The following is a 12,929-nucleotide window of genomic DNA, read 5'->3' as shown; positions in this document are numbered from 1 at the left end:
ACACCGAGTGCACCCCGGCAGGGATGCTGCTCCCTGAGCCTTCCCGGGGGTCCCCCTGGGTGCCAGCCGAGGTGCTGGAGGCCGATGAATCCTCTGACGAGATGCTGGTAAGACTGTCGTGTTAGGCTGCCGAGCGGAGAGCAGACCCAGCCCTGCCAGGCCACCCAGGAGCTTCTGGAGGTCCCTGTCCTCCTCAGCGCCTTCCCTCTTCCTCCCATCTCATCACAAGCCCCTCCCCCAACCCCCAGCCTCACACCCGCCCCCACCCGCAGCCCGTGCACAGGTCCTGTGAGGCCCAAATCATGGCTGGCTTCGTCCTTGAACTCTCCTTAGAGGAAAATGCCTGCATCTGTACACAAGCACACGGCTTCCTAGTGAGGCTATAAGCCAGGAACTGGGTCTGCCTGGTTTTTCTAACATGATGCAGTTTCCGACCTTGAATAGCACTCGCAGAGCTGGTGCCCAGAAGATGCGCTGAGGAGCGGGTTTCCTGACACCTGCCCCGGCCCCAGTGGACCCCACTGACGAAGCACCTGGCGGGCCCCAGGGTCCTGGAGCAGGGCTGCGTCAGCCGCCCACAGCGGTGCCCTCTCAGGTGGCATTTCACACCCCATTGGACTTGTCCCTGCACCCCTACCGCCCCCGAGTGAGTGGTAATGAGCAACCTAATGTGCTGACTTCTCCAATCCCTCCTTGGTCCATTACAACAAAAGTTGCTCTTTTCTCATTAGAACCACTTTTGTCAGGGTGTCTTTAATCAATGGCTTCCCCGGGGACAGTATTTTTAGAAGTTGTGTTTTTCACACTCTCCCTTTTCCCCTTTTGGAAAATCTCTTCCCAGGGCCCAGTGAAATGAACTAATGAGATGCCATGAGAGTTCCGGCCGGTGTTAATTGGCACAGGTACGAAGAGCAGCGCGCGCGCTCCCGTTCCGCCCGCCTTACCTGCGGTCCTCTGTCTCTTTGGTGTAGGTCGCACAGACGGCAGATGGTGTGGACGCTGACCTCTGGAAAGACGGCTTGTTTAAATCCAAGGTTACCAGATACCTGTGCTTCACAAGATCATTTTCCAAAGAAAATGTAAGTCTAGTCGCGCCTTTCCGTCCGCTGAGTGAGCACGAGCCACGCATGCTCCTGCCTGAAATCTCCAGTGTCTGTGGTGGCTGGTCCCCATCACCATACTCACCCCTCTGTGGTTTCAGTGAGCGGGTAGAACCAGCAGCTCACGCTGTGCTTCACTGATGGAGAGCGTTATTAACCAGGTGCCCGGTGAACCGTGAATCCCACTGAAATGTTCTCAGGGACACCAGGAGCTTCCTCAGCAGCTCCCGTGTGCCCACCTTCCTCTGAGGAGCAAATCCCAGGTGGCGGGGACGGGAGAAGTTTCTGGCAGAGCCGGATTAAAAGCTGCCCCACACCTGGAGGCGCAGCTAGACAGGTGCTGCATGGTCGCCCCTTTCCACAGCGTCAGCCCCGGTCCCAGAATGAGTCTTTCCCCGAGTCTCTGTACGACATGGGCGTTCCATTGTGTCTGCAGGTCGGCGTTCACCAGTGCCCATTCCTGTTAGTTTTTCGTACTCGGGCCCATAAATTGGGGGATTTTTGACAATACCTGTCCAAGCTTTTCCAATAGTGTTTCAATGGGCAGCTTTGGGAGAAGGGAGCCCGCTTTCCTGAGTATGTCCCCTGCGTGGGGCCTGCCCTCGTCTTCCTGTGAATACCCCTCCCCGCTCCCAGGACAGCCGCCTGGAGCCTTCGCCCTTTCCGGAGCTCAGCGTTTGGGGCTTCTCCGAGGTCACCTTTCCTCGCCCCGAGAGGGAGCAGGTTTTCATTCTCGGGAGCCTTTTTATTTTGGGCCTTCATGTTCCTGTCTCTTTCTGATGCAAAGTTTTTTTGAAATATTTTTATTAATTTACTTTTATAAATTTTATTATAACAGTAAGCTATGTTATGGTTTAAAAAGGAAATGAAAACTGGGCTCTAGCTGGTTTGGCTCAGTGGATAGAGTGTCGGCCTGCGGAATGAAGGGTCTCGGGTTCGATTCCAGTCCAGGGCACATGCCTGGGTTGCTGGCTCAATCCCCAGGAGGAGGTGTGCAGGAGGCAGCCGATCAATGAGTCTCTCTCATCACTGATGTTTCTCTCTCTCTCTCCCTCTCCCTTCCTCTCTGAAATCAATAAAAATATGTTTTTTAAAAAAGAAAAGAAAAACAACTTTAAACATCTTCATTCAGAAGCATGAACGGGAAGAGAAACGGTCTTTCTCCCGTCACATAGCCCCACAGCGCACGGTCCGGGCCTGGGGTCCCGGCCTGTCCCTTCCGTGTTTTCTGGATGGAGACAGTCACGCGGTTCTCTGGCTGCCACTCTTCCACCTAACATTCCTGTGCTTACTGAGAAGTCTTTGGAAGGAAGATTATTCATAGCATATGCAGGGCTGGGGAGAAGCCATTGCTTTAATGCCCCCCCTAATTACGAGGGTAACGTCTGCTTGTTGTGAAGTGCAGCTTCTAATGGAGGGGGAACAGTCCTGGTGCTAAACTCCGACATCCTTTTCACCAGACAGGCCGGCAGGCGGCAGCTGCGCCGTAATGAGTCTGAGCAGGTCCCCGGGCTCACCGTGCCGCCCGAGGACACGGAGGGGCAGGTCTGCAGGCTGGTTGACGTCCCCCCTGCTCCCACTTCCCTCTGGCATCGCATTCACACAGGGCACTCCCGCCCCTTTGTGCCGGGAGTTACCTAAACCCTTTTCTGAAACGATTCATGTGTTTAACTTGTGTCAGCCCTCTTCTGTCCGCTGGCCTCTCCTTTGTGCAGAGGTCAGCGTGCTCACTGCCGCTCGGGGCTGAGGACGGACTCCGGGGACGCCCTCGCGCTGCTCAGTGGCTTCACGGTGTCATTTCTGATCTCTGCTCAGTCTTCCCCCATCTGGCCTGAGGAGGCTTCGGCTCAAAACGGTGGCCTCCCAGGACAGCCATGATCTCGTATACCACTTTTTATTGTTTGGTGTGTGTGTGTGTGTGTTGATTTCTGTCTTTGTTGCATTTCCCCCGAAGGCTGTGGGTTCTTGGTACTCTAGGCCAGAGGAGTCCCCGACCCTTCGTGTGGAGACAGCGACAAGTCTGAAGATGGCAGGTGGTGGCCTGCGCGTGCTAACTTAGGTGTCACGGGTAGACCTGCAGAGAATGCATGAGTTAGTCACCCTTCGTTGAACACTGAAGAGGTGCTCGTTGGGGGCTTCCTTTGTGTGTCTTCCTCCAGGAGGCCCAGGAGGTGGGCAGGGATGTGGGATGAGGACCAGGCTGTGGGGGGAGCTCTGCCGCTCCTTTGAAGCAGCATAGGAAATAGGTGCGTTCTGGTTTCAGAAAAAGAATGAATGGGTCCTGTGGTGACATCCAGAGGGGCCCCCGGCCGGCCAGGAGTGGACAGGAATGAGGCATAGTTTAATCTGCCGCAGCCGTCGGGCCGGCCCTGCTGTCAGGGAGGACTCGGTGTGGCATAATTTGTACGGCCGTGAAGGAGGGATGGGGATCTCAAGGCTGGACAGATTCTTAATTAGGTGACTTGAGACTCCCAATGTAGGAGTTTGGGGAGACTCCTTTGGAACTTAAATTTCCTTCCCCCAGTAATGCCATTAATACAGAAACCTGGCTTTGGAGTGACATTGCTTCCTGGGGAAGGATCGAGATTAATTGCACTTTTCATGCCCTGTACTTTCTGCATTACCTGTAATAATAATGTACATAGATTAGGTAGGGAGGATATTAAACAGAAGGATTTATGAACATTTGAATATTAAGTTGGTTATCTGTGGCTACCTTAAATGCAAGGTTGTCAAAAATAATTACAGTATACTAGCAACACTGGCTACCAGAGGCAATATAAATACCCTGAGTCAGTGCATATTGGGCCTTTGGCATGAATCATTTGCTCAACAAGGATTGGGAATACGTTCTTCATATTTATGAGGAGGAAATGAAAGGGAGCACGGGATGGGGGAGGGGAGAGGGACACTCGAAATTAATGGTGTCGCAGACCCACTGTATTAAACCCAGTGCAGCGCAGCCCCGAGCGCGGAGGGGCCCCACGCGGACTGCGGGAAGCTCTGGCAGTGCAGCTCCCGTTCGGTAGGCACGCGAGGGTTTGTGATGCCTTTAAAATGGCCACACCACCCCTGTTCTGCTTTTACGATCGGGGACATTTGTAGAGTGTGGAGGGTGAGGTCGCTAAGTGGTTTGCAGTTGACTTCCGTGAAACCCAGCTTGTCAAGCAGAAGATACCTGCAAAGGATATTGATGAACGCCCATCCATCTCCGGGGCAGGGACACATACCCAGTGTTAATTTCTCAATGCAGAAAGCAGTGATGACATGGAAACGCAGCTGCCATGAAAAAAAATGATGATCGATTAGATGAGGCAGCTCTGGAGGCAGCTCATGTCTGCGAGTTAGGCTAACAGTTCAAACCCTGCACACGGTCAGAGATGTGGTCCGCGCCCATGAGGGTCCCTAGTCCGCCTGCCGTGCTGCACTGGGCGCTGCTTCCCCGAGGCAGCCACCGAGGCAGACGAGTAGGAAGCGGTGGGCAAGCAGAGGTCTGTGAGAAGGAAATGGTTTTGTGACAACAGGCCCTGGTGTGCACGGATTCATGCACCGGTGGGGTCCCTCAGCCTGGCCTGTGCCCTCTGCAATCCGGGACCCCTCGGGGGATGTCGGAGAGCCAATTTTGGCCTGATTCCTGCAGGCCAGGCCGAGGGACCCCACCGGTGTACAAATCTGTGCACCAGGCCTCCAGTATGCATATAAGATCTTTAGTTAATCTCTTCCCACCCTCCCCACTCCCCGCCTCTCCTCTGAGATTCATCAGTCTATTCCATGTTTCCATGCCTGTGCATTGAGCATCTGCCCCCTGGTGGTCAGTGTGCATCATTGCTACCAGTCGAACAGTGGCTTAGGCTTTTATATATATGTAAATTTAAAATATATATATATATATTAAATATACTTTTAATGTTTTTATTGATAGAGTTTAGATTCATCATCCCAGCAAATCCAATCTGATTTCTGACTTTGAGCAGCCCACCCAGTTGAAAATGTACCAAAAAACATTAATTTTTTTCACCAAATAATGACTGACCACCTATTGTGTGCCAAGAACTGTGCTGGGCTTGGATTTACAGCAGTGACAGATAGTTTTGGTCCTGGTGGTTCTTAAACTCTAGGGGGGAGACAGATGTTAAATAACCTTGAAAAATGTGCCTTTATAAATTGATACGAAGGAAAATAGTGCCAAGAGAGAAGAGAGCGGAGAGTGTAGATGGAAAGAACTCCCTGAGTGGCCTTCAGAGAGCGTGTTCGTTGGCATTGGGCAGAGGGCAGGGGCTGGCGCCCATGCGCAGAGACGGACACGGGCCTGAGGAGGTGCTGTGGAGGCCAGAGTGGCGGGCTGGCCATCTGGGTGCTTGTCCAAACACAGAGCAAGGAGCCCGAGCGTGCCCAGGCGGGCGAGGTGCTTCTGGGAAATGGGCACGCAGAGTGCGTGGCTGGCATGCTGACTGGAGAGATGGGGATCAGCAGCCATCCGTCTTTCCTTAACTGGCTCTGCCGGAGCGGGGAAGTAACTGCAGATTACGCGGAAGGCTTTAATGACATCTTCGGGGTAGCCCCAGTATTGAAGTTGTGGGGTAGCTATCTTTAGAGCTCGTTTCCAGCGCGTTCACTGATAATCCTCTCTCGCAGTTACCGGGGGTGGGAGCCGTCTTCGGAAGACGTTTTTGCACTGGTTACAGCAACTGCGCACCATGGACCCCATATACCACCACTAAATAGAAGCTTTAAGAGGCCCTGGTGCGTGTCATTCTGGAAGATGTGTAATAGTGAGGCAGCAGGGCTTTTCGCTCTGTATTTTATGATTCTTGGGATTTTACAGAATGTATCTAGCAGCCGAAATGTGTGTCGATGTGCAGGCCGGCAACCACTTAGGAGTGTGGTGGGTTCTCTGTTCGGTTTAGACGCAGCTCCCCCCTCACCGCCCCCCCCCCCACGGCTGCCCCAGGGATTTGCTCTCTCTAACCTGCTGGGCCTGAGAGCTGGTCCCGGGACGTGTGCACAGCTGCCCTCTTCTGGTTATGTCTCCGGCATCTCCTGGCTGCTCGTCCGCCTAACCAAGGCGTGCCGTGTCTGAGCGAGTGCCTTTGAGGTTCTGCAGATGAAACTCCTTCCGGGGCCACTGAGTCCCCGTGTGACCGCTGGGGAACAGTGAGCGGCACCCGCCCTAACTAACCTGCTGTCGCGAAGCTGCAGGAGTCATGGTGTAAATATGCATCTCGAAGCCAAAACAGCAAACCCACCACAGGCGTGTTTGGATTAATCGTCTGTCTCTCTCCTCTTTCCTCCCAAGAGTCATTTAGGGAACGTGTTGGTGGACATGAAGCTCATTGACATCAAGGACACTCTGCCTGTGGGCTTCATCCCGATCCAGGAGACGGTGGACACACGTGAGTCACCCTTTAGTGCCGCTCATCGCAATGCCAGTTTCCTTCCGCCAGGTCTATTTTTAGATATTTTTTGTGTGCATTTTTCTTTGGAAATATTTTAGGAGTCCCTACTGCTTGCCCATGAATAAGCTCGTGTCTGACTCAGTTCTCCCAGGAGTTGGTAGCGTTCCGGTTAGCACCCTGTAAGTGGGCCGAATGTCCTTTTCCCCCAGAGCGGGCTTCCTGCTGAGCTGGTCGCTCAGGAATGGATGGAGAGGCGGGTGGTAGTTCGTCCTCAGTGCATCCTCTGCGCTGCTGAAGCCAAGCTTGGCAAAGACCCAGGTGCAAAAGGGAAAAATCAGAAGATGCCCAGGGAATACAAGTGCACTACTGTCCCCATTTGGGGCTCTGGGAGCTCACGAGAAAGGCCAGAGCCAGGAAGACTGCCATCAGAGGACACAGGATTCCGTGTGACCCTGAGCAGAACTGAGCAGAGAGTCACTGACAAGCCAGAAGCTTCTTCAGGGCCCGTCATGCACATGAGCTGTCATGCAGCGCCAGGAAACCTCGGTGTATTTGAGTCGCCTCATTTTGATGTGAAATAACTTGTTTTATTTTTAATTACTCTTACCAACTAACTTTAGGATGCCCACACCGTGAAGCAGTAAAATAAAAATGAACACAGGGACTCCTTTATGACACGTGATTTCTCTGTGAAGTTCTGTGTCTCATTCTGCGTCATACATATTTGAGTTTTCCATATTTAGCCCCATTGGGACCCACTATTTTTGCTGGGTTTTTACTAGCATTTCATGTAGACCAGACTTTTCATATCTGCAGAGGCCAACTGTATAGTAAAATATTCTTACAACTCAGTTAAACAAAGACAACCACTGCGTAGCATATTTTCATTTTCTTAATAGTCTCCTCACTTTAGGACATTGTGCTATTACTTGCTTGTAATTATATGCATTAGTTAATAATTATAATAGCTGATATTTAGTATGTATTTTCTGTATGCTAACCCCTGTGATAAATGCTCTACATACCTGATATCATTGAATCTTCAGAGACCTCTCTTTGGAAAGGGATATTCTTGAACCCAGTTCACATCTGCGATAAGTGAGACTCAGTAACTGCTTAGGGGTTAAAGAATTTACCCAAGGCCGGGCCCCTCGGAGTGGGGAGCAACTAGAACACACACGAGTCTGACACCAGCCACACTTCTAACCACAGTGCCACTCTGCAAAAGCATGTGTTGAAGCACCTTTTACAAAAAGGTTTTATATATTTATGTATCGGGGGGTTTGGTAACAGCTTTATTGGATATACCAGTCGTTCACACACCATACAGTTTACCCATTAAAGCATACAGTTTAGAGGTTTTTAGTATTATTCACAGAGTTTGCAAGCATTGCCATCAGTTTTAGAATATTTCATCCCCTCCCCAAGAATCCCAGCCCCATTAGCAGTCACTCTCCGTTTCTCCCCACCCCTCACCTTTGCACCCGCACTAGCCCCAGGCAGGCACCCACCTGCTCTGTAGATGTGCCTGTTCAGGACATTTCATGTAAGTGGAATCGTGCAGCATGTGGTCTTTCGTGATCAGCTCCTTTTCCTGAGCATATGTTTTCAAGGTTCCTCCGTGTTGCAGCATCCATCAGTACCTCATTCCTTTTTATCGCCAAGTAATCCGCCATTTATATGGATAAACTACATTTTGCATATCCATCCAATTGATGGATGTTTGGGTAGTTTCTGCTTTTGGCTGTTGTGAATAGTGCTGCTATGAGCATTCATGTACAGGTTTTTGTGTGGACATATGTTTTCGTTTCTCTTAGGTGTCTACTAGGCATGGGATGGCTGGTCCTATTCTAACTCTATTTAACTTTCTGAGGAACCGCCACACTGTTTCTGAAGGAGCAGCACTGTCTTCCCTTCCCACCTGCAGTGCGCGCGGGTCCGGCTTCGGCACAGCTTCCCCAGCACGTGTCGCTGTCCTTGATTCCAGCCGTCTCAGTGGGGAGAAGGGGTCTCTCGTGGTTTCGGTGTGTGTTTCCCTGTTAGTTAATGATGCTGGGCATCTTTGCATGTGCTTGTTGGCCGTGGGTGTGTCTTCTCTGGAGAAAGGTCTCTTCTGATCCTTTGCCATTTTAAAGTGGGTTGTCTTTGTTTAACTGAGTTGTAAGAATATTTTAATATACAGTTGACCCTTGAACAACATGGGTTTGGACTGGGTGGGTCCAGTTATACCCAGATTTTTTTTTCAGTAAGTACTGTAACCATATTTTCTTTTTTCTAGCTTACTTTATTGTAAGGATACAGTGTACAATACATATAACATACAAAATATGTATTAATTGACTGTATATGTTATTGGCAAGGCTTCCAGTCAACAGTAAGCTATTAGTAGTTATATTTTGGGGGAGTCAAAAGTTATACCTGGATTTTTTATTATGTGGGGGATTGGTGCCCCTATCCCCTGGGTTTTTCAGGGTTTAACCGTATTCTAGATGTAAGTACTTTATTATATGGTTTGCAATATTTTCTCCCATTTTGTGGGGGTTTTTTTCCCCACTTTCTTGTTGTCCTTCAAAAAGTTTTTTATTTTGATGGAATCCATTTACCTTTTTTTTTTTTTGGCTTATGCTTTTGGTAATATACCCAAGAAATCATTGCCTAAATCAAGGTCACCAAGATTCATGCCTATGTTTTCTCCTAAGAGATTTATAGTTTTAACTCTTACATTTATGTCTTCAATCCATTTTGAGTTAATTTTTGTGAATGGTGTGAGATAGGGGTCCAACTTCATTCTTGTGCATGTGAATTTCCAGTTGAATAACCGTTCTTTCCTCCCCTGGCTTGTCTTGGCGTCCTTGTTGAACGTCAGTTGACCGTAACTGCGCGAGTTTGTTTCTGGACCCTGATTCTTCCATCGATCTATATGTCTTTCCTTATGCCAGTCGTGATTGATTACTGTAGCTTTGTAGCAGGTTTTGAAACTATGAGTCCTCCAACTTTATTCTTCTTTTCCAAGATGATCTGACTATTCTGGGTCCCTGGAATTTTCATATAAATTTTAGGATTTGTCGGTTTCTGCAAAGAAGCCAGCTGGGATTTTGATAGGAATGATGTTGAGTCTGTAGGTCAGTTTGGGTGTGTACAGATTTTGAAGGATTTCCTTGTGATAGGTTCCCAAGTACTTGAGCCTGCTGGGTCCTCGGCCTCTGTGGTCTGCCCAGCCTTCCTCCACAAGGTGTTCCTCATATTCAGACACCCTCTACTTCACCCAAACCGAGCCACGTGCTGCGCGCTCTGCAGGCTCCTTTCTTTGCTGACTACATATTTGCTACTGTTTTCCTTGCCTGAAATGCCTCTTCCCTCAACTCAGAATGCCCACACCCCAGATCTTTCTGGCTGAGCCAAAGTCCTCCCACCTGCATCCGGCAGTCTCTGGTCCCTACACACCAGTGTGAGGCAAGCTCTCTCCTCTCCACAGTCAGCAAAGATTAGTGGGTGCCTGTGGCACTGCAGGCTTCGGGATGTGAAGGTGACGAAGATACGGCCCTTTCCACAAGGACCTAGTCTAGTGGGTGACCTTCGCGTGGCAACAAGAAGCACGCACCGAGCCAGGGCTCACCAGTCGGAGGCCAGGTCCCCGTCCGCCTTCTTAGTGCACACACTAAGCCGTGCGAGTCCGTGTGGGAAGCCGAAGGGCGTGATTCTGCCTCTGAATTCCCATCGTTACCTCCACGAGGACGAAGTGCAGCGTGGCCTGTGGAGAACTTGGGCTGTGGAGTCGAGTCGCCTGATACTGAGTCTGGCTTTGCACTTACAACTACAGGACTTCACCCTCCTGGGCCAGTTTCCTCATCTGTAAAATGGGGAGGGGGGTTTTATCTACCTCATAATGTTTCTAGCTGCATTTTAGCCATTTATGTGTTTTCTTCATGTCTTTGCTACTTATCTCTTCCTTTGAGGGCAAGATCTGTGTTTAATTCATCTTTGAATTGCCTAAGGCAGCGGTTGCCAACCGGTGGTCCGCGGACCACTGGTGGTCCATGAGGTCCGAAAGGTTGGCGACCACTGGCCTAAGGTACCCATTGCACACAGTGCCATGCTCGGAGGATGGGCTCAATAAAGATAAGCGTTATTACTCTCTGTTGCCAAAGTAACTTCCAGAAATACCGATTCACGTGCCACTAATGACACAGGTTTGTACCTGTTCTCCACAGACCTGCCAGCATAGGCTTTAAATTTTTTCCTTAGTTTTGCTATCCCAATTTTATTGAGTTTTCATCTCGTTACTTATTAGCAAGACTGAACACTTCACAAGTGTGTGCTTGCTACCTTTGCTTATTCTTAAATGGCTTCTCCGCTTGAGAACTAAAATTGCCTGTAGACTTGCGTTAATTTTCCACTCCCCCCTGCTTTTCTTCGTTTTAGAATTGGTGTTCATTTTTGACAACTAATTGACTTACAGTGTCTTTATGTTGATACTGCAGAGCCACAAGGGATTTCCCATTCTGCACTTTCCTCTCGTTGAACCAGTTCATCGAGGAAGCCCAGGGTGGGGGCCTGCCTGGGCCGCGGTGTGGCTGCTGTGGGGTGAGCCTGGGCCGAGATTCGGGGCAGGCAGCCTCTCCCTGTGACGGGGGCACAGTTGCTGTGCCGTGGACTTTCTGAGGTTTTCCAGGCCTCTCCACCAGGTGTCTTACCTCACAAGGCGGGTGGGATCGGGGTAGCCTCTTCATTTCGGGTCACACGGCCATTTCCTGGAGACTTTACCCGGGGACAGGTGTAGTTTGGGTGCATGTAAGGCCCTGATTTTACAAAGTCAGCCGAAAGGAGGAGACTCCTGTAATCAATTTAAAATACAGTTTGTTGCAATCCACATAGTACTTAGACACTGGAAGGCTGTTTGTTTTAGTAAAGTGCTGTGTCCTTTCTGTGTTCATTAGCATGACTGAACACATTTCTATTGACTCTGCATAATATATTTACTTAAAACCAGGCCCGCTGAAGCGTGTGTAATTAGTGGCTCCATGCTGTAGAGGGAGGAAGGGAGCAGAGAGCAGCGCGGCAAGAGCAAGTGAAATACCTGCATTCTCACCTGCGCTCGCGCGGGGTCTTCCACGGTGCGGGGCTGCTGTTGGGGTCTGGGTTCAGGGTCTTGTTACTCTCGGTGGTAGGTCCCATCCAGCCCTCGGTGTCCTCACCGAGGAAGAGAACCCACAGAGTCTCTGAGTTCCATCTGGCTCTTACCCCCCATCCCCCAAACAACAACACAGCACTCAGCACCTCTGATCCTTGGTAAAGTCGACGGCCGCAGGCCTGCCCTGCCCTCCTCATGCTGCTCCCTGATTTGATGCCTATTTCCTGACCCGAACAGAAAGGTCTTGAAAGTCAATGCTGAGCCCTGACTTAAACCGTGTGCTGGAGGCTTCCTTGATGACGTAAGAACGTTCATGGCTGTTCCTTATTGAGCTCGTGCGTGTGCCAGGCACGGGGCTAAGGGAAGCCTGTCCCACCCCATTTCATCCACCCGGCCACCCTCCGGGTGGGGTTTCATTCGCTCCCTTTTACAGACAGGGGGGCAGAGCTCGGAGAGATTACAGTCATGGTGTTGGGAAGTGGCAGAGGTGGGGTTTCAACCCAGGTCTGTCTGACTCATGTCTGAGTGACGCAGTTAATTGAAACTCGTGTTTAAAAACCACAGATGAGCAAACAAACACCTGGCTGGCCACCGCGGGGGCGGGGGCTGCGAGGGCGCAGACTCATCACGAAGACTCGATAAAGAATCACGTATTTATCTTGTTTTCCTAAACAACATATTCCAGAGAGACCAAGTAGTTGAAGAAAAGTTATTTTTTTATATAGAAGAATTCCAGCTAAAAATGGGGAAGGATGACAGCTTTAGAAAATCGCCACTTTGAAACCTTTAATGCAGTGGTTCTCAACCTTCCTAATGCCACGACCCTTTAATACAGTTCATCATGTTGTGGTGACCCCAACCATAAAATTATTTGCGTTGCTACTTCATAACTGTAATTTTGCTACTGTTATGAATCATAATGTAAATATCTGATATGCAGGATGTATTTTCATTGTTACAAATTGAACATAATTCAAGCATAGTGATTAATCACAAAAACAATATGTAATTATATATGTGTTTTCTGATGGTCTTAGGAGACCCCTGTGAAAGGGTCATTCGGCCCCCAAAGGGGTCGCGACCTACAGGTTGGCGACCCACAGGTTGAAAACCGCTGCTTTAATGAAATGATGGGTCTAAGCAGCAGTCGTCAGGGGAGGCGAACACTCAGAGAGTGGCTGCTGGGGACTTCATCACGGGGGACAGGCCGACACCCCCAGAAGCCGAGGGGGCGAGCTTTCTTGCCTAAAGAACCCTAACTTGCCTCTTACTGGGCCTTTATGTTGATACTGCAGCTGTAGC

The 12,929-nt window shown here is 50.0% G+C and overlaps 1 protein-coding gene across 2 annotated transcripts in view; it reads left to right on the top strand.

Annotated features, from left to right (window-relative positions):
* MVB12B (multivesicular body subunit 12B) overlaps positions 1-12,929 on the top strand; it is a 139,951-nt gene that overhangs the window by 19,563 nt on the left and 107,459 nt on the right. For both annotated transcript variants that reach the window (XM_023760138.1, XM_023760139.1), the window contains exons 2-3: positions 972-1,079; positions 6,397-6,493. In XM_023760138.1, the coding sequence (XP_023615906.1) occupies positions 972-1,079; positions 6,397-6,493 (205 nt within the window). The remainder of the gene's footprint in view (positions 1-971; positions 1,080-6,396; positions 6,494-12,929) is intronic.

This window comes from Myotis lucifugus, unplaced genomic scaffold, assembly GCF_000147115.1.
Source record: "Myotis lucifugus unplaced genomic scaffold, Myoluc2.0 scaffold_173, whole genome shotgun sequence".
NCBI classification, from domain to species: Eukaryota; Metazoa; Chordata; class Mammalia; order Chiroptera; family Vespertilionidae; genus Myotis; species Myotis lucifugus.
This window is presented reverse-complemented; position numbering and strand designations above follow the sequence as displayed.